The sequence below is a fragment of the Protopterus annectens genome, chromosome 8.part0, assembly GCF_019279795.1.
Source record: "Protopterus annectens isolate FY-2018-M chromosome 8.part0, PAN1.0, whole genome shotgun sequence".
NCBI classification, from domain to species: domain Eukaryota; kingdom Metazoa; phylum Chordata; order Ceratodontiformes; family Protopteridae; genus Protopterus; species Protopterus annectens.
The window spans coordinates 940,929,331-940,951,321 of NC_056741.1; the positions used below are offsets into that span (position 1 = coordinate 940,929,331).

Consider the following 21,991-nt stretch of genomic DNA (forward strand, 5'->3'; position numbering starts at 1 on the left):
TTCAAAACACAGAAACAAGCTTAGAACAGATAAATCAACAGTTTAAACTCGCTTTTCAGTGAGGAAAGGCGGTCGCACAAGTAGTAGCAGAAAGATTATACTTATATCTTGAAGGCAGACACTCTTTTCGTTTCTCTGCTGCTAGCACCACTCTGCAGGACCACGAGGAGCTGATGCTGAGTAGGATAAGCGGAAAAAAACACGCTAAAGCGAGTTTTTATGCAGGGAACTTCAAAGAGCTAGAAATGGCCCAAAACGACCAATTACTACAAGATTCTTGTGCTGAGGTCACTCCTTCAGGGACAGATAGGCTGCTCAAGGCTCCCCACTCCCACTGGTGAGCAAAGAAACTTCCTTCTATCCAAGTAAGGAAATGGGCAACACAGGAACTATTCAAAAGTCCAGAATACAGCAAAGCCTGTATAAGGGACTATTCTAGGTTAGGAAAGGCGGGAAACAAGGATATTTGTTTTGTTTTTTTTTTTTCTTTTTCAGGAAAACAGCAGGAAAATTACAGTAAATTTAAAGCACAGGCTAGCGCACTTGAATGGGCAACCTCAACAATTAAATACAACAAATAAACTTAAAAAAAAAAGTTCAGGTATTTCAAAATAAAAAAACAAGCTTAGAACAGATAAATCAACAGTTTAAACTTGCTTTTCGGCGAGGAAAGGCGGTCGCACAAGTAGTAGCAGAAAGATTATACATATATCGTGAAGGCAGTCACTCTTTTCGTTTCTCTGCTGCTAGCACCACTCTGCAGGACCACGAGGAGCTGTTGCTGAGTAAGTCACTCTTTTTGTTTCCCTGCTGCTATCACCACTCTGCAGGACCACGAGGAGCTGTTGCTGAGTAGGACTTTCACAGTTAGTCACAATGCACTTTAACATAAGAGCCTGACAATTTAGAATTCTAAAGCTCAAAGCAGCATAAGCATACACTTTTTTCCAAAACATACCAATAGGTTTCCCATCATTGCCTGTCAAAGAAGAACTAGAATTAACAAAATGTTTGGCAGCAGTTGGATTAAGTAAAGCTATAACTGCTGGCTCAGGTCTGGGGTGAGTGTATAAAAACTTGAAAGTCTGAAGAACTTTGTACAGTCTATCTTTTTTGTTAGGTGTAGCGGTTTCTTGTCGAGGAAATCACAGCAGGGGCAAACACATACTTCAAGTGCTGACAGGATGGGGGTGGGTGAAGGTTCTGGGAATTCCAGTTGTAACAGCTCATAGTATATTCTAAGGGACTGAAAAACCTAGGTGGTCTTCCACTGAAAACACTGGCACATTCTGGAAATAGACTCAGGGAAAGAAATTCTCTTACTGGTAGATTCAGATAACATGCTCTCCTCTGAATCTGAATCAGGAATATGAAGAAAAACGTTTAATTTGTCCCATCACATTCCCCTATAGATTTAAAATCATGAACCTCTTCAGGAAAACAAGAATCCTTTTTTGATTACCAGAAGCCACCTTATAAGAAAGGTCAATAGCCTGTAGAAGACACTGAGTCAGTCCAAGTAAACTACTCCTATCCAGAGAAATGGGTGCGGGAGAAGATAATAGTTTTGTTTTCTGTTTTTTTTTTTTAGAAGAAAATTGGGACATACAGGTTAATTAATGGCAGTAACAGCTTCTCCAGGGATGGACACAGCATTCTGATTCAGCAGCATACCTCTGTGGGGGGTGTGGGGAGTACAGAGGAGTGCAGCACCTCCACAAGGGGCTGAAAAAGGAGAAAAAGTAATAATTTCTATGAGGATGGAGTTCGTTGTGTGCATGAATATTTAGCAATTTACATGACGTGACATGCGAATTAGCATGCCTGTCAGTCTTATTCGATATGCCCACCCATTTGGCATGCCAATCACTGATGGCATGCGCAAAGCTGTGCAGAACTAAATGCAAGATACTACACTTGGAAATTACCTAGATTTTTGCCTTATATTTTTGGTCCATTTTTCATAAAAATTTGGTTTTCTGGCAAATTTGTGACAGATCATTAAAGATTGAGTTTAGAAAAGAATGTCAAACATTTGAGCTTCAGATTTCATACCCTTCAGACAATTCATGATAATACAAACTTGTTATTCTGTTAACTTTCTAAGTTTCTAAGAGCAATATTTAAAAATTGTCTCTATTTTTGGGCTGTTGTCCCACTTTTATTTACGCCTTTGTCCAGATTTCACGCTCTTTGAGGTTGATGGGTATGTTCAGAAAGGGCAACTACCCTGATCATTTTCTCAAGATGAACAAGAGTGTCTCTCCCTTGCCCACTGATGGTTCCACAAATGGAGTGACTGACTCCCAGTCAATAATGGGTGCATGGATACCACCAGAGGAATCCAGAGAAAAAGGTGAATGGTTTGAGGAGTCAGCATTGCTACAGAAGAGTCACACACTGACAAGTAAGGTAAATTACTAGCCTACTGTGGTAGCAAAGGCTGTTTAATCAGAGTTTCCTTTTTATGGCTAGAAGAAGGTCTGACCAAGCAACTAGCAGTTTGTTCCATGGTCAAGCTGAAAATGATGGCTCTTCCCCAGAAAACTAAGCAGCACTAATCGGTAAACTTAGAAAGCTGCTAGGTGAGTTTGTGCCTATTAAAATAGAGTAAAAAGGCACTTTAATCCACTTTCCCAGTCCCTAAAAGTAAAATAAACATTGTTTCTCCACAGAAAAAAGAAAGGAAAAAAAAAACAGTTTTACACACTTAAAAACAACTTTTAAAATGTCATGTAAAAATGTGTGCTCCCATTTAAAGGAGCACTTAAGTCATTAGACAATCAATAAAAAGACAAATTCCTATCTTAAAACTACTTTCCTAAACAGGAAAGTGACTATAAACAACAAAAAAAGTTAATGTGGAAGCTTTTCCCCCCAAGAGGAACTTATCTACTTACCAACTGAACAACATTAGCCATTAGGAGTGCTCTTTTCTGCTGCAGGAAAGCTCTGAAGGGCTTGGCGCCCAAAACATTTAGTCACCTTAGCTAAAATGTTTTAACAGTTTAGGTGTGTGAAAGGTGTACTGAAGGTTTGGAAACTGGCTGGCTGTTATATTTTTAGGAAGGTATAACCCTTATACTTAGGCTATGACAGAAGTACTCAATGTGATGAAAATCACAGAGTGCTAACTATTACTTTCAGTCATTATAGTTAGTGACACCACTTTTAAATGCTGAAATTTAAATATTAAAATCAATGTTACTCATCGAGCCATTTGCCTTAGTTTTCTGTAATGAATTGGTAACTGGTATTTTGCATTATGACCCTTTTGCTTTAAATGTTTTATCTATTGTCTGACCCCCCCCCCATCACTTTCACTTTGTTTGCTAGGCACTGCAGTGACTCACCAGTAAATGAGAACAAGTGGAAAGGTGAGCCTGTCTAGCAGTGTGCTTTCAGAGAGACCAGGAACTTCTTTTGATAAGGTTTCTTTTTGCTGTAATTCAGTGAGCTAATAAAAGTAAAGTTTCTCTAACGCTGCGTTCAGGAGGAAACAAGAATTTGTTCTTCTGTTCAGACAATAGCTTACTGCTAAAGAATGTGAAAGAAGAATAAAATACGGTTTATATTTTCATTTTCTTCTCTTGTGGATTTATATTCATTTAGCAAGAAACCTACAGCAAAGGGCACTGACGTGACGGTGAGAACAATTTGCTTTTGTCCTAGATTTCAAAGAGTTTGTTGCTTGTCATAGTAAACGTTGAAAGTTTGAGCTGGAAAACTGAGTACTGCATTACTTAAACTTGTGATTTTTATGTCTGCTCAGATTTTGAAAATAAAATAGGACATTTAGATCCAGGCAAATTTATTGCAACATTAACTTAACTGATGGATATAATACCATGTATTTTAATCTACTTTTTTAGCACTCTATTTGTGTCATAGAAGTAAATAAAATCATTTATTTAAAGGTTTTCTTGCAAAACAAAGCTACCTGGACTATTCAGTTACCTTGATGGAAATCTAGCTTCAGGCCTGGTGGATTATTAACTGAAGAGAAATGCCAGAAAAAGACAGTGAGTAGAGCAAACAATCACCTGTTTTTGATTTTTTTTCTACTTAGCCCTTGATTAGCCTACTGTTAGAATTCTAACAAAAAATTAAAAATTAACAGGAGGCAAAATCCAACTGGAGCAAGATGAATAGATGTGAGAGCTAAAAGGTCAGCTTTGATCTGTGGCTTTAAAAGTGATAGTGTTGAATAAAGTAAGAGATATTTTCCTCTTTTTATCAATATCGGTCTTAGCTGTCATTAATAGCAATTATTAGTGTTGCTACTGACTGTTATTTAATGGTAATAATATTATCGATAGTACACAAGTATGCTTATCCGTTGTTTTATTCTGTAAGATGCACTAGGTCTTGGCATGAAAATTTCACTGCCTGTTTTATAAAAACTTGACTGCTGTTTATGCACTGACATTGTTTAGAATGACCTGGACACAGCAGTTCAGAGTTAACATTTTGAGAACTTTGTGCTCTATTGATATCCTAAGTTCTGAAGAACTCTCACGTCTAAGTGTATAAAGTAGCATTTTTACTTGGAGTTAATACACATAAGATGACTGTCCACCATATATATGCAAATAATTTCAACATAAATCTTTATATTAGCAGACTATGAGATTTAACATTTCAGTGACAGATAATATAATGATTGTAAATATGTAATATAAAAGCACAGCCACGCTGAATTTGTAGTTTTATTGCATATTTAGTAGTTTCCTCCGGAACTTCTGTTAATTAGGAACTGAAAAGCTGTAATGGAGAAGTTATATCAGCAGCAGAAATGGACACTAATCTAGTATTCTAGAAAGATGAAAATATTCTGATTAGCAGAGGTTTGAAAACACACACAGATTTCACTTCCCAAGAATGTGAAAGATTGTTACAGAGAGTTGTTTTAAATCAAGTACAATTGTCTTTTCTAATTTTGGGTGGGGAGGTGGAACTAGTTGTATGTCTTAAAAGAATAATGTATAGTGAGAGAGGTAATCAGTATTTGGGGAGAAAATGTCTATACAGTCAATGGAAATTAAGAGTCCATGTTTAATGGAATGGGTAGCTGATGTATTTTGTGCAGTGCTTATGAAGACCATTATTCGGTGTGATCTATGGAGCTCTTTGATTGAAAGGCCATCTTTGCAGCTTCAGATTGAAAGGCCATCTTTGCAGCTTCAGATAAAGACCATATCCTGAGTTCTCCCACCCCACTGATATAAAGTGTTGTGAATTCTGCTTTAGCAGACTCCTCTAGTAGCATGATTAAATAATTTAGCTCCATAGTGATATTTCATCTACGTGACCAGAATAATCGATACAAATGAGACCATTCTTTTTCACCTGCATATATAGTTTAAAACTATTGAATTCATTATAAGGTAAATGATGTAGTAGTATTCTGCTAAATTACCTGAGCTGTGACACTGAACCATTAAGAAAACTGAAATGCAAATTTCATACAGCAGAACTTTTACAAAGACATTTAGCCAGGCATAGTCACTGCAATGTATGACATTTGTTGACAGACGAGATAAGACAGGAGTCCCCGTGGACTATAATGTTTGCAAATGACAATCTTATTTGTAGTGAGAGTAGGGAACAGGTGGAGGAGACCCTGGAGAGATGGAGATATGCTCTAGAGAGAAGAGGAATGAAGGTCAGCAGGACTAAGACAGAATATATGTGTGTGAATGAGAGGGAGGATAGAGGAATGGTGAGGATGCAAGGAGTAAAGGTGGCGAAGGTGGATGAGTTTAAATACTTGGGATCAATAGTTCAGAATAATGGTGAGTGTGGAAGAGAAGTGAAGAAGAGAGTACAGGCAGGATGGAGTGGGTGGAGAAGAGTGTCAGGAGTGATTTGTGACAGACTAGTACCAGTAAGAGTGAAAGGGAAGGTCTACAAGAGGGTAGTGAGACCAGCTATGTTATATGGGTTGGAGACAGTGGCATTGACAAAAAGGCAAGAGTTTGAGCTGGATGTGGCAGAGCTGAAGATGTTAAGATTCTCACTGGGTGTGACAAGGGTGGACAGGATTAGGAATAAGTATATTAGAGGGTCAGCCCAGGTTGGAAGGTTTGGAGACAAAGCCAGAGAGGCAAGATTACGTTGGTTTGGACATGTGCTGAGGAGGGATGCTGAGTATATTGGGAAAAAGATGCTAAGGATGAAGCTACCAGGTAACAGGAAAAGAGGAAGGCCTAAGATAAGGCTTATGGATGTGGTGAGAGAGGACATGCAGGCGGTTGGTGGGGCAGAGCAAGATGCAGAGCACAGGAAGAAATGGAAACAGAAGGGGTCGCCACAGGAACAGCTGAAAGAAGATGATGATGAATTTATTCTTATCTTAATCTTATTTGAATATCACATTCTTAAATGAATTTTGATATAAAATGAATACATGATTTCATACTGCATAGCTGTTGAATACTGATCTTGTTGTGACTATGTATAAAGCATAAAGCTTGGAAATGATTTACGTGTGACTGCAAAGGTAGATGCAATCATCACTGTGAAAATGTATTTTGAGGCCATAGTGAAATAGTTCATCCCATGTATATAATGAGGTATTTGCTAAAGTTATAACTCTTGGAGAAATATGATTGCCAGACTAAGTAACTTAATTTAAACAAAACTTTATTGTATTTGACTATCATAATCACTGAAACAAACAAAAAAAAAAACATTAGGAACTAGTTTGATAATGATAGTAAATGTTAAGAAGTTTGAAGGACATTTTGACTCCATGTCTGACTGCTGATTAGATTAATCCAGTTATTTGAACATTGGCTGTAGCATCTGTGCCTGTGGTGTGAGTTGCCATCTAAATGCTGATACCTGACTGTAGTTTGGTAAACTCCACATCCTGGCAGGTGAAACAATAGCAAGGTTTCCACCTAGTTACACAGCAGCAGCAGCATTCTGCAGCCCTGTACAGTTTTCCAAAGCATGTACACAAAAACAAGAAATAAGTATGGATGCAAACGATGCATTATGATCAGCCTGTGATTGGTCAATGCCATCTTGCTGACACTGCTTTCCAATGGACGACTCATAATCATCCTAATGTCCAATGAAAAATAGGAAGCACCTTTCAGCTGCTAGGCAGTATCCATATTAACGCTGTGTTGCTCATGCACTAGTATTATCCCATAAACACACCTAATTATGTCAACTCTTTCTCACCCTTAAGAATTTGGGCTATCCAGAAGGTGACTTAAAATGAACTGGTTGGTTGGGAACATGAATACCAGAACTGGGTGCAGGAATGATGTCACTGAACTGTATGGATGTCCATTGGATGACTGTACATGGATACCAGGAATGGGGCAGAAATGTTGTTAGTGAGGTGTATGGATCTACACTGGATGACTTTCTGGATCAGATCATAAATGCCAGAAATGGGTGAAAGATTGCCATAAGAAGAGCAGTGTGGATGATCAGAAGATGACTGTGAAGTAAAGTTAAAGAAATGACATTAAGATATAATATTTCTCACTTGGAAAAATGTATACGTTTACAGTTTATATAAAAGCATTTCCAGCATATTTAGTAATTGTGTGGGGCAATGTCTGTATTCAACCCTGTATTGCAAAACTTGGCAATTAAATGCTCTGCAAATGACAATTAATTTTTCAAAGTCAGACTTCATCAATATGGCGCTGAAACCATGTCCCCCCCTTAGCATGCTAAAATGGTCAATGTTCAAGCTCTCAGACAGGCTACTTGCCTTTACTGCCATTACTTTGAACTAGTGTCAGTGAATGAAAATCTTTAAACTAGCTGCACATTGCAGCCTGCTTTTGAGTTGTGCTTCAAAGAACTGTTTGTGGTTTACACTTCTAACCATCTCTTGGTTTGCTGCCAGTGTAATGCACAAGTCTGTTGGTGAATGGAGTAAGTCTAATACATGCAATTATGAAAGTGTTTAATTCCTGTAGTTGGTCACATAGATAAATACATGCAACATTGCTAGTTATACCATGGTGGAAAATGGATGTTGTTATGGAAACTGTTACTGGTAAAGCTTGTAAAATATATTTAAATGTGAAACTTTAATGCTAACAAGAAGATGAATCAGCAATTTCTAAACAGTAGTAATCTCTTCCTGGTTTCTGTAATTACATGTGCATTCCACACAAAATATAATGGGACAATACCTTCATTAATGCTACCTTCTTATTACTGTAATGCAGACACTGAAAGTTGTGAGCATAAGGTGGACTAAAGAGCAAGGACAAGGGCTAGTTTCTTTTCTGCACAGCCTGCAAAAAAGGCAAAGGCAGAGTATTTATAGTTAGTAGCAAAGTATGAAGATGATTTCAAGCTGTCTTACATTTTGCACAATCATTCTGATTTGCATCCCCCTCCTCCATTGCCTTGATCATCACTGTGCACTGTAGGGGCAGAGAGATCTGGCAGTGAAGCAAAAGATAAAATTGTTTCTATCTTCTTGTGGAACACACCCATGCAGTTCAATGGTAGGAAACTGTGCAGGGTGAAAGCGAGCCACTTCCCCTTGCACAGATAACCTATGTACGTCAGTCATGATGTGCCCAAAAGGGGGTGTATGCATGTGTATGTCCGAAGGTCACTATGTGTGAGAAAATACCAGGACAGTGAGTAAATGGGTCTGTGGGTACAACTTTGTGTGTGTGTGTGTCAGCTTTTTGATGAGGGGCAGTGCTTCTGTCGAGTCTTGTTAGTATATTTACTATATAGCAGAGTGAGTGGTATATGCTTCACTGCATAATTGTTCAGCTGCACAATGGAGCAATTCATAGTCATAAAAGTTCATGGGTACTATAATTTTGTCTTTGTGAGAATGTGAGTGTGATAAATGGCACTGCGGCACAACATGGCACATTGGTACAGGATGAGTTGCCTTGCAGTGACATTTAGTATGACTACTGGCCTTTATCTGTTGGTGGTAAATGTGGCCACATCTACACCTCACTGCAAACCTAATATGTGATCTGTTATTTTGATGCACATCATTTTTTTTTTTAATTCAGTTGTTTATTTAAGTTGGTACAGTAACACAAGGATACAGAAAACACATTTCCTGTATGCATTCGTAGGTCAGAGTTATTACAGTAGGAAAAATGAAAGTATCAGTTATCTGTTTAATATTCAAAAATATCAAAGAATGCAGATCATGGGGAAGAGCAGTAAATTTGGAATGGTGAAATAATATACATCATTAATTATTATGCATTTTGGTAACATGTCAAAGAAGGTATCGCCTACTGTAATACCTGAGGCACCTTATAATATCTAAGTTGTACAAATAGTCACAAAGTGGGTCCTTGGCACAGGGGAGCATGCCACCCCTTTTTGACAACCTGCCGTACAGCCTGCAGGGAACAGTTTCATGTGAAACTGGAAAATATCTACCTTTATTTTATTTGTTTGTGTTTTTGTTACAAGTGATGAGTGACTACTGCAACTGTGTCTTCTATCCTGACTTATAAAGTTCTCAAGATTTTCAGTTGCCATAGTTTTAAATGTAATATCACTAGTGATGTCAGTCTCATGGTTATTTACAAGTTTACAGGATCTGAAACTACTGCAAGTGGAAATCTTGAGAGCTTTCTCGGTTTGGTTGCGCCTGTTTGGTAAGTTAATTTACTGATAGATTTCTTTACTTTTCCTCAGCTGTTTGCTCTCTGAATAGACCTTCTTTATTTACATGTGCAGCCCAACCCATCAATCAGCCTCTCAGCCAAAGTGAAGAACATGCATGAAGGGTAGGAGGATATTGTAAAAAGCACTGAAACTATTGTTAAAATCAGAAACATGGACAAGACAACAGATCCTTAATCCATTTGAAAAAGCTGGCAAGAAAAGTTGTAGTAGTCAGACTTTCAACATGTTTATGAATGATTTTGAAGAAGGTTTGAAAGAAAAGTTTAACTTTTTGGTTGATGACCTACAATTATGTAAGCAGATCAGTATAAAGATGGTATAAAGCTACTGAAACAGATAAAACAAGGAATGGGCTAAAATACAGGAGTTTAAACTGAGTGCAAATAAAGGTAAAATAATGTCTAGAAAGCAGAATCTCATGGTATATGTAATCCACTGGCAGAGGAGTGCTAGCAGGAGCCAGAAGCAAGACAAGAAAGTATAGAATAATTGTCTGCCACCCGGTGCCTCAACACAATTATTTTCACCACTAAGTGGAGCATACACATGACAAGGAAAGATTTATCTTGTTTCATACCTGAAAACTGTACAGATTTTCACAGAATGTCCAGATTTTTGGCTCATATTTTGGTCTGTTCTTCATAAAATTGTAGTTTTCTGGCAAATCACTTGGATGATCTGTGGAGTGAAGTCACTAAATAATGAAATACATTTGAGTTTCTGACTTGAAATCCTTCAGAAAATGTATATTAAAACAAATCCTGTTACTCTAGCAACTTTGTAATCTTATAAGAGTAATATTCAAAATATGTTCCTATTTTTGGGCTTTTCTCCCCCCATTTTGTTGGTCTTTGTCTCGATCACTTGGACTAAGAGGTTGAGGGGTATGTCTTGTTTAGAAAAAGTTGATCCTGAATTTCTCTGGATAGTAGCAGGTAAGTATTTCTTTCCAGTTCTGGCAGGGTCAGACTAGATACTATGTGGTCCAGGGGTATGTTTGTAAATTAAATGGTTGTTAACTGCTGTGCTGTTGGCTTTGTAGGACTTGTGTAGTTCAATGAAATAAGCTGTAATACAAGCTGTAACTACTGTTTCTGTGCAATGTAGCCATTATTATTTCTTTTTATTCTGGTAGAGTCAGTTCAATTCAGATGCTGTAGGTAGGCAGAGGGTATGTTGTTTATGGATGAAATTCAACCCTACTGTTTGCTGTTGTAATTCTGTCTTTATAGGAATAATGTGTTATTTTGGTTAAATAAGATGGAATACAAGCTGTTGATTACTGTTTGTGTGAAAAAATGCATTAATGTATCCATTGTTTTATTTATTCTTTGTTTAAACCTGGCATGCTCAGTCCAGATACTGAAGGCAGAAATATATGTTAGGGATATCCGTAGATGAAATTGCTAGCCCTGCTGCTTGATGTTATAATTCTTACTTTCTAGGGGTAATGTACATTTTTTAAAGCAAGCTGGAATGCATGGTGTTTACACTGTTTGTCAGGGGGTTGGGGTTGGTATAATGGGTAAAGTGTTTACCTCACAGAGACAAAGTACAAGGTCTGATTCTCATCTTTAGAAACAAAAATGCTAAGCTCAAATAGCCCATAAAGGTAGTTAACCTAGCATTCACCTATGAGATAAAATACATTAATGCTACCTTTTTTTGTTTTATTTATCCTGTCAGGATAAACCACATACTAAGGATAGGCAATGGGTATGGAGCTGTCTGTGGATGAAAAGATTTGCCATACAGTATGCTGTTCTAATTCTAACTTTGGAGGACTGATGTGTATTTAGGTGAAACAAGCTGGAATACAAGCTTTTACTGTAACGCAAAAAATACATGAATATAATTATTTTTATCCTGGCAGGTCAACAAAAAAATAAAGCCTTTTTTTTTTTATCCTGGCAGGGCCAAACCAGATACTGTGGGTAGGCAATGGATATGGGGACTGACTGTGGATGAAATGATTAGCCTTGCTGATTGCTGTTGTAATTCTGACTTTTGCAAGATTAATATGCATTTGTTTGAAGCATTCAATAATACATGCTGCAGTATGGTTATGGGGGCTGTTTGTGAATGGAATTATTGGCCTTGCTGTTTTTGTTTTTGAAATTCTGGCTTTGTAGGACTAAGGTATATTTGGGAGAAGTAAGATGGAATACAAGCGGTGATGTCTGTGTGTATGAAAAACGTTAATACAACTATTATTTCCTTTTTCTTTTAACCTGACAGGGTCAGACCAGATTAGAAAAAAAAAAAATAGGTACTAAGTATGGGAGCTGTTTGTGGAGGAAACGACTGGCCCCTGGTATTTGCTGTTGTAATTCTGACATTGCAGGACTGAAGCATATTTGGGCGGTGCAAGAAGGAATACAAGCTGTGATTAGTGCATCGATGAAACACAACATACAATCGATGCAATGATTATAAATTCTTTTTTAACCGTGGAATGTTCAGTCCGTATAATTCAGTTGGGCAGTGGGTATGGGAACTGTCTGTTGATTTAAATGATTGGCTCTGAACTGTTAGAAGACATTTTTGTATTCTGATGAAAATAGTGTGTTACTTTTTGCACAAATTAAAAGGAATCTTTACTATTTCACCCAAAAGTTTGTGCTTCTGGTATATATTTGATATTGCATGACATTAAAGTAGATTTTGGGTTACATTTCTCTATGATATGCTACAATGGTTACATTTGGAATTGAGTATTTGTTTTGCAGATTTTTTTCATCACATGTATTTCCTTAAGTTGTTGAGTTTTTTAAAAGTTATTTACAGTTTTCACAGAAATCATTATACAATGTTTTGCTTTTACTATGGTACTTACTGTGGTGATTTCACTTTCATTGGGACTCTTTACTATGGTATCATAATGCATATGCAAACTATGCTACTATGGAAGGGGACTGTGACTTTCTGTGGATAACCAAATCTCACCAGTTGTGACTTCAAATATCTGTTGCTGTTTGTAAATCTGTGGTATGGTGGATAGGAGTTACCTCCCTCCACTGTCAAAGCCACTGCTCAGTGTTATACAACAGAATGTATATTGCTGTCTTTTCACATGTACTGATAAGATGATCTTTCAGCAGACCCTGACACCCACTGCTCCTCCCCTATGCTGGTGTACTTTACAGACTCTTATTCTCAGGGCATATTATTAACTTTGTCCATCAGTGTATGTTAGCAGGAAGGTTCATTAATCTGCAGAATGTAGAGTTCCATGCTGAATAACTAATACAGCAGAGTGTTTCTTTTTAACAGGGACAGTAGAGTCCTGTGCCGAATAACTAGTATAGCAGAGTATTCCTTTTTAACAGAGACAGTAGAATTGTGCCATCCAGTAACTGGTGATACTTTCCTCCATTCAGCTAACACAACTGCTAATATTTGTATTAGCTATTGGGGACTTGTTATAGTATAATGACATGACATTGAAGAATACTATTCAGTAATACTGACTCGGATGAATTTAGCATTTGTGAAATGATGAGATGAAACCTCCCTGTGGAAGTCCAGTCCTCTTTCTGGAGAGGCCAAGCCAGCCTAAAGTGATGTACACCTAATTTTTTTGTTAATGTCATTGTTATATGTGATTAGGCTAATGGCAGAAAAACAACAGTCAACTGATCTGTCTACTTAATTCAAACTGTGGAGGAAACCAGTACAGTATGCCAAGCCAAATCTTGTTTTTGTTTTGTTTTTTCTTTGTCAGTTGAGAATGACTATATCAGTCCCTAAAAGTACTTTACTTTTCTGATTCTGACAAGAGCCTAAAAGGTTTTTCTGTGAATTCAGGGAGGTTCAGTGTAACACACTATGACTATATGGTCTAGATGGTGTGAATTAAGTGGTGAAATGAGATCTAGAAAATACACATCCCAAGTGGGCAGCTATTTATAATAAATTTCTACGCTCCTGTTGTTAAGATGTATAATATCTAGGACTTTGTAGAGTTATGGAACATACTGTACAATATTTGTAAAGTAAGAAATATTCTGTCTAGGTTTATCCATGCAAATATTCTTTAATACAAATATATACTGGCATTATGTGGCTGTGATATGACTCATAAACCTCCCTAGATATATCAATACTTGGATAGAATGATTTACTTTAGATGTTAGGTTATGAAATAAGGAATTATATTGGTGATGTAAAAGTGCAGTGAATCGGACAAAGGCTAAAGTTTGGGATATGCTGGAATTATATTATTGATGTAAAAGTGCAGTGAATTGGACACAGGCTAAGTTAGGGATAAGCTGTTCTGCTGAAAGCACTATAGTGCACTGCATGCAGCTCTCCCAGTACTTTACATATTTGTTTCTTCTAGCCTATGACTGTTGGATTTCAACTAGTATTCTAAGCCATTACTCTAACATCAGCAAAGGAGAGCAACAAAACCTTTGTTTTATAATTTGTTTCATTTTTCCAATTGCCAGTGGTTATGTAAATTTAGATATAATGGTTTTAGATATATTGAAACAGAATTAGTGAAATTAGATGCTTCAGTACAAACCTTATATTTGTGTGTGTGTGTGTGTGTGTGTGTGTGTGTGTGTGTGTGTGTGTGTGTGCACACACACACACACACACACACACACACACACACACACACACACACACACACACACACACACATTCATATAAAATCTCTTTTTTTATTCTTTTTACCTTTTGTAATCCTCAGGCTGAGTCTGAAGTAGATCCATTTGGAGCAGTGCTATACCCTGGTAAATAACAACAAAAAATACAAGTTAATAAAGGAAATGGGGTTCCCACACGTTAGCACTATAGCTTTTTATGTTTTGGTTACATCAGTATATATATTTTGGACAAAGGATTCAGTACCTTTATTGAAAATTATGAAAAGTGATGATTAATTCCTTTGTCTATGTGTGAATTTAATTTGCATTACCAACCTTAATGCTTGTGGATACATTTAAGTGATAATTTAAGAAGGAACATTTATGCATGATAAAATGTTTTCTCTGTATAAAAACTTGAAGCTAAGAAAAGGTATGTCTTCCAGGAAATGTAAAAGAAATTTGACTGTTAAAGAACTGTCTACATTTGTTTACAATGTATAAGTTCATATCAGTCTTGATGATTAAGAAGCGGTAGAAGGAACATGATTGTCATGGCAGACATAGACTTAACAGTCTCAAGGTTTATTATTTGCTATTGTTTGTACACCTGCAGAAGTCATGCTGGCTTAGTACTTCACTTCAGAATGACTAAAGTTCTAATTGATTTCTGTGAAAGGATTATTTCCTTGTATTAATGAAGTTACATGCATCAGTCAGGAATACAGACAACCTAGTGGTGGGCCCAGGGCGCACTGAAAATTACTGTTTTCTTTTTTCATCAAAACAGAGGAACATGTTTTTCTGTCATAAATCACTGTCTTTTTGTCTTCAAAATTTGACTTGTAAAATTTGATCTGTTGGGAAAAAATATGGTTGATAATTTGCCATTGGGGATATTTACTGCAGACCTTTAATATTTAAAGGAAAAAGTGCATTGCCATAACACGGCTATGAAGTTAAATATGGGCACAATTTCTTCTATTATGTGATTTATATTTTAGCTAAGTAAAACATGATATGGAATATTCCATTGTATTGTGTTATGTATGTGCATAGCAGTAAGTTAAAATGTGGTACAGAGCAGTATGATTTATGACATGATATTAATGTGTAGCACTAGCGTATGGCATCATTTTAGAAAGTCCAGTGTTATGGAGTAGAGCAGAATAAAGGAAGGGATAAAGAGATAACCAAACAATACTCTCAAAGGGAGGGGTAAATGATGGAATCATTTAACCTTACCCTAGAAAACATGTTGTTGACTTTGTAGATTGAAACGGCATTTTATACTCTACTTCATAGCTGCAGAGTGTGGGGGATGGAGGTATAGAATAGTAATAGTACCACAAGGCTGTGTTTATAGAGATCTAGTTATATTTAGCAAAGGAGTGAATTAGGTGGTGCCTCCTTGGAGGCTTATCCCACACAGAAGAGAAACTTTAAATTTTAGTCCTATTTGTTACACATGTAATCTCTGTTGTTTAAGTTGCACTTCCTTAAAAATAGCATGACCACAAAATTCCAACATTGCAGTTCAGTATGGAATACATTTCTTTAGCATGCACAATAAATTAAGTACTCTGGTGTCAGAGGCACATTTTAGGAGGATTTTCAATGATAACCACCATTATTTGCATAAGTTGTTTATGTAACTTGATACATGAAACATGTTTGAGTCTCACTGGGCAAAAACAATAGTTTTCTGATATTATGTAACTAAATAAGAAAATTAAAAAGTTTATCATACCAGCAAGTTTTGTGCTACAGGAATATTTTGGGTGACATAACTGAATAAAAAACCTAGATTGTTTATCATCTACAAGAATAATTTGGATGTCTGTTTAAAGTGAGAGGAACTTAAATGCAAATTATAAAACTGTGGAACTACAAGTTGGACTGAAGGTGGCTGTACACTAATTTTGAGGCTAAGGTGCCTGCCAATATTCCACTTTCCAGGATGTACAGCAATGTTGTTGTATCTTTCGGCTTTTCCCGGTTAGGGGTCTCCACAGCAGAACTCCGGTCCACTAATGATTGGCAGTTGATTTTTACGTGCCGAGTTGCCAGCCCTGATGCAAACCTTCAACGAAGGTACGCCCACACACGCATTTCTCCACACAGAAGACGCTCTAGCTGAGAATCGAACCGGACAGCATCTTACTGTGAGGCGACAACGCTACCGCAGCACCACCACCGTGGCCTGGATGTACAACAATGTTTGTGCTAATGTAAAAAACAGTAGCAGGGATGTTTTAGGTGGGCCAGCTCTCCTGTCTAGTGCTGAAAAGCTCCTGAAATGTGTAACAAGGTCTGCAATTTACCGTTTTTTGTGCTTGAATTTCAGTTTATTTTTCATTGTAATAAGTATGACATTCAGAATTTTTTTTGTTAAACTTTATCTATTTAAATGTGTTAACCATGTGCTAATCAAGATAGATCACAGATCCCAATCTGCAACTTTCAGATCCCAATCTGCAAATTTTAGGCCTACTCAGTGATTGCAAAGCCATTCATTATTATTTATTTTTAAACTGAATGGTATCAAAACAGCCTATCAATAATGCATTTCTATAGCTGTAACATCCTCAGGCAGTAAAATATGGTCAGTAAGCAAATACTTTGACAGACAACTAATTTCATTCACCAAGTCTAAATATCAATGCTTTCTATAAGTGATGGGAAAATGCATTTACTTCTTCATTAAATGTTGTCTACCCTGATGGTATATTCAGGTTTTTGACAAAAATACATTCTATTACTTAATTTAAGTAAGTTGGTCAAACAAGTTACATCTGTAAAAGCAGTAAAAAGAAATGCTAGCTGCAGAGGTCTGAAGGGTAAAGAGGAGTGAGGAGTAAACTTGGAGCCGCTCTTCTGGAACCCCCTCAAAGTTCACTTAAACTAAAACAAGAATTGTTTTCTCCCAAAGATGTTTAAGAAAGTTTCAGACCTGTCTGAAATGGAGCTAAGGGGTTAAGGCACAGAAATATGCTCCCAGGTACTTATTGCAATATGTAGTGTCTTAAGACTAGTCCCTGGTAACCTAAATACCTGTGTCTGGCTTGCATAAAAGGTTCTGTGTAGCATCTTCCAAGCTAACCAGTATCTAACTGTTAGAATGTTCATGTCATTACCATAACTATGTCTATTTGTCTAATGAGTTAGTTAAACTAACTAACTGATCTGATCTGAGGACCATTTCCAGCCATGAACCAGGACAACTAGGCAAATACATGGAACAAATGAGCATGTGAATATAGACATTGTTGCAATTATAAGAATACAAAAAACAGCAAAGTATAAGCATCAGTAAAGAAATCAAAATTTGAACATGATTAAAAGTGTAAAGGCAGTAAGCAGCAGAATATAACCATTCCTAATGTACAGCAACAATGTAAAATACACCTGTTTTATGCTGTATTGATGTTAGTGTTAAGGGAGAGAACCTGTAACAATATTAGCGTCTATGAAGTTTAATGCAGAAAAAGGTATAGAAACAGAATTCTCATAGCTTGTAATAGTGCTAACTACATATAGTCAAGTATTCATATGTATCAGATAAATTATATGATATATGTTACACAGGTGCGGAACATATTCAGTGTGCTCAGTGATTTTCTGCTGTGCATATATGTGTGTTGTGGCATATGTTGAGGCAAGTGCCATGATGCATTTTGCTTGTTGTTAGTACTTGAAGTTTTGGAACATTTTTATAATTAACAGCTTCATAAAGTTTTTTATTAAACTATGGTCCAAACAAATTTAACTTTCCAACGACAACATCACTCTTGGAGCTTGTGGTGCATCCAAAGACTTTAACAGGACATCCTGGGACATGTGTGGTCGTGTGCCCATTTAAATGAATGGAAATGACTCATCTTTTTTCTTACACCAATAACACTGAGGATAAAGTTCACTGTACTCACCGACACCAGTGTATGAAAATGCAGATTTTATAAGTGCTTTTCTCTTGTAGAAAGAAACCACAATAATTTTCTGATGGGTAGTTTATACACCACACACTGTGGTGCGAAGGTAAGATTTTGAACATCTGAAAATCACTTTAAGGCTTAAAAAACTACACCTGGTCTGTGCCTTACAACTGCAATGGGTGTATTTATCCTTATAATAAGGATGTAAATTCAAGAAAATGAGAAAATATATTGAAGTTTAAACTGCATTATACTGTAAGTTAAGCAAGTTATCTACTCTTTAAATACATTGCCATACGTATGAAGTGTCTACTCTGAAACCTATAACAAGGGTTGTGTAGTTTTATTCTGCATAAATATTTGCTAAATATAAGTTAATATGATGTCTGACTATCTAGTATCCCTGAATCAATTGCATGTATATTCCCTTTTTAGTAGAAACCCCACTGAGTGGGGGCTGGGCCACAAAATAAATAAATATCAACTGACTAAATTTGTTAAAATGGGGATTGATAATTTGTTTGAAAATTTTCAGTTAATTTTGAAATAGTTTCTCTTGTGGATGTTGCATTTCTCTTATAGTCAGAGAAGGGATTACCTGGGTTCATAGGTTCATAGGTTCATACTAGGCTATCTGCTCTAGGGCATTTATAAGCCTAGCCAGTGTGTGTTTGGCTTTCGCCACCCATTTTAAATTAATTTTGCTATGCCCTTTTTTGAGGTTAGTATACTGTGCCTCTGTCTAACAGTGACACAGAAGTGATACCCGGGGTAAACCTACGATCTCCCATCCACTCATCAAGATTCCTATTGAGGAGAGTCAATGAGGGACTCTGCCTAACCTGGACTGGGATTTTATTCCAGAGTGAAGGGAGCCTCTGGGTTATGAATCTGTCCCTCCAGCATGTCCTATTTATTTCACTGCTAAGGTTCAAGTCTCTTGAGCGCGTAGCTCGATGGGATTCGGATTTTCTGAGGTGCAGCATGTCCATTAATTCCGGGTTGGACATGGCTTTATACGTCAGGCACAGATCGCCTCTGAGCAGGTGCTATGCCACTGAGTAGAGCTGGAGTTTCTTTAACCGGGCAGCATATGGTATCTGTTTGAGCCCTTTGATCCTCTTGGTGAGGTACTTTTGGGGTCTTTCCAGTTGCTGCAGGTGTCTGGTAAGGTACATCCCAAAAGGGGCATTGTACTCCATTATGGGCCTGATGAGGGATGAGTAAAGAGGCACAATGACCTCCCCTGATCTAGATGTGAATCCCTTCATGATTAGGTGGGCTATGTAAAATGTTTTTCTAACCACTTTGGCCACGTGGTTGTCAAATGAGAGATTGCTATCAACTTGGGTCCCCAGGTCCCTAATTACTTCTTCTGTACTTAATGGATTACCACCTATGTGGTAATTTGTGGGCACTTTGTTTTTTCCAAAGGGGATGACTATACACTTTTTGGCGTTTAGCTTGAGGCCATGGCTCTGGCACCAGTTGTCTGTTTCTATGAGGCCCTTTTGGAGGATGCTTGTGTCGGCTGGAGATTCGATTATGGTGCCCAGTTTGCAGTCATCTGCGAACTTGGTCAGTCACAGTCCTTCCGTGTTGGCCTGTACCTCCAAGAAATATATACCGAACAAGATAGGTCCCAGGACTGAGCCTTGTGGGACGCCACTTGTAACTGGTTTGGAGTCTGACATGGCTCCAACAATTCTAACCATGTGGGTTCTGTCCTTGAGCCAGTTTGCAACCAATCTAGTGACATAGGGGTTTATATTTAAGCTGGTGAGCTTATCTATAATGCCCGAGTGGGGTATTGTATCAAAGGTTTTTGCGAGGTCCAGGTAGGCTGTGTGGACCACCTTCCCCTCATCAATGGCCTTGGTGACTGTTTCAAAGAAATCGACCAGGTTTAAGAGGCAGGATCTGCCCTTAACAAATCCGAACTGGGTAGGATCCAGTGTCTTTAGGTCCCCAATATCTTTATTTATGAGGTCCATGATGATCCTTTCCATAGCTTTGCAGACCAAGCTAGTCAGGCTTATGGGGCGATAGCTTCCAGGATCCGTTGAGGCACCACCTTTGTGGAGAGGGACCACTGTTGCTGTACGCCACTCTTTGGGTACATATCCTGTAGTAAGGCTGAGATTGAACAGTAGTTTTATGTTTGGGGTTAGCTCTTCTTGGAGTTCATGTAGGACACAACCCAGGACACTGTCTGGTCCCATTGATGCTGTGTTTTTTTGCTTTGGAGAGGGCGGCTCTTACCTGAGCATCTGAGATGTCAGGGGGGCAGCACTCTGCTGAGATAGATATTTGCCCTTCTGGTGGGGAGGGGGGGGAGAAGTTTGCACTGAACCGGTCAGCTAGGATGTTGGCAATGTCTGTGGGTTTGATGTATTTTTTGTCATTTTGGACTAATTCTGAGCATATCTGGGAATTCCCACCCAGGTTCCTAACATAACTAAAGAAAGCCTTGTGATTATCCTTAGTGTCCTGTGCAATCTTTCTCTCGAAGCTGGCCTTAGATGATTTTATGAGTGCCCATAGTTTTTTGCTAATACTTTTCAGAGATGCCTTCCCTTTTTGGGATTTTGCTCTATCATGTAGTAGCTTCTTCCTTCTATTGTATAGTTTGTTTATGACTGGGGTCCACCAGACAGGACGTCTGCCTTTGGAGGATTGGGTCTTGGTTTTATTTGGGATTGCATGATCCATGCATTCCTGAAGGTGTTCATAGAATGCGTTTATAAAGGATTCTGCGGTCTGGGCCGTATTTTCCACGGGCTCAGGGGCTTTGAAGTATTCCACCTCGGTTTTGAGAAGTGTGAAATTTGCTTTAGAGAAGTTTTTCACTGTGGTTTTCTGGGCAGGGGGTGGGGTCAGGATGTGAATATCCAGTGAGATTAGTTTATGGTCTGATCTTACCAGTGAGGGATACATTTCTAGTCTGGAGCATAGAGTCCCCATGTTGGTGATGATCAGGTCCAGTATGTTTTCCCCTCTTGTGGGAGTGGTAACAAGTTGTTCCATAGCATTTGAGTTTATAAATTCTAGGAACCTTTGGGCTAGGGTGTTGGAGCTAGAGTAATGCTCCCAGTCTATGTCTGGGTAGTTGAAGTCGCCCAATATAATGGTGTTTGGAGAGACCTTCATATTTTCCAGTGTTCTCAGGAAGGCAGAGTGGGGTTCCTGGGTTTGGGAGGGTGGTCTGTAGCAGGCTATAAACTGGAAGGCAGTTTTACCCACTGTTAGTTGCACATGGATAGTCTCTGATGCTTCGTGCTGTGCCACCAACCTGGAGGTGTGGGTATCTTTGACGAATATTGATACTCTCCCTCTTTTTGTGGTTCAGTCCAAGTTTTGGGGCCGAAAAGCATGGTATGAGGTATAACCTGGTAGTGCTGGAGTGCTCTCAGGAGCCTTGAACCAGGTTTCTGTTACTGCACAGATATCGATGTTCTCCATGCTAAGGAGAGTTTCGGGTTGCCCTGTATGTTTGCTGAATTTAAGAGTTACACTGAATGTTTGGCACACACTCTTGAGAGGAAAATGCTGATATGGAAAGCATATTTATATTGTTAGAGTTGTCATTTTTCCTTTGTATAAAGATTTTGCAAACATTAGAGATCACATTTGTTCCTGCTGCGTTAAAATTTATTAAGATTCATCAACTCATTACAGAATTTTAAGGTATGATTGCTGGACAATGTTAGTGGTGTTACCATTTATTTTGTCATTGGAACCAGAAACACTTTTTATCCAGTTAAATGCCAGCTTTTTTAAATATCTGTAGAGCCATATACTTTA

General features: G+C 37.9%; 1 protein-coding gene across 1 annotated transcript in view; it reads left to right on the forward strand.

Annotated features, from left to right (window-relative positions):
* The first annotated feature begins 3,319 nt into the window (after positions 1 to 3,319).
* The window catches only part of HPN (hepsin), a 925,289-nt gene continuing 906,617 nt past the window's right edge, over positions 3,320 to 21,991 (forward strand). The window contains exons 1-2 of the mRNA XM_044080457.1: positions 3,320 to 3,646; positions 3,918 to 4,022. Coding sequence (XP_043936392.1) covers positions 4,007 to 4,022 — 16 coding nt within the window. The 5' untranslated portion in view covers positions 3,320 to 3,646; positions 3,918 to 4,006. The remainder of the gene's footprint in view (positions 3,647 to 3,917; positions 4,023 to 21,991) is intronic.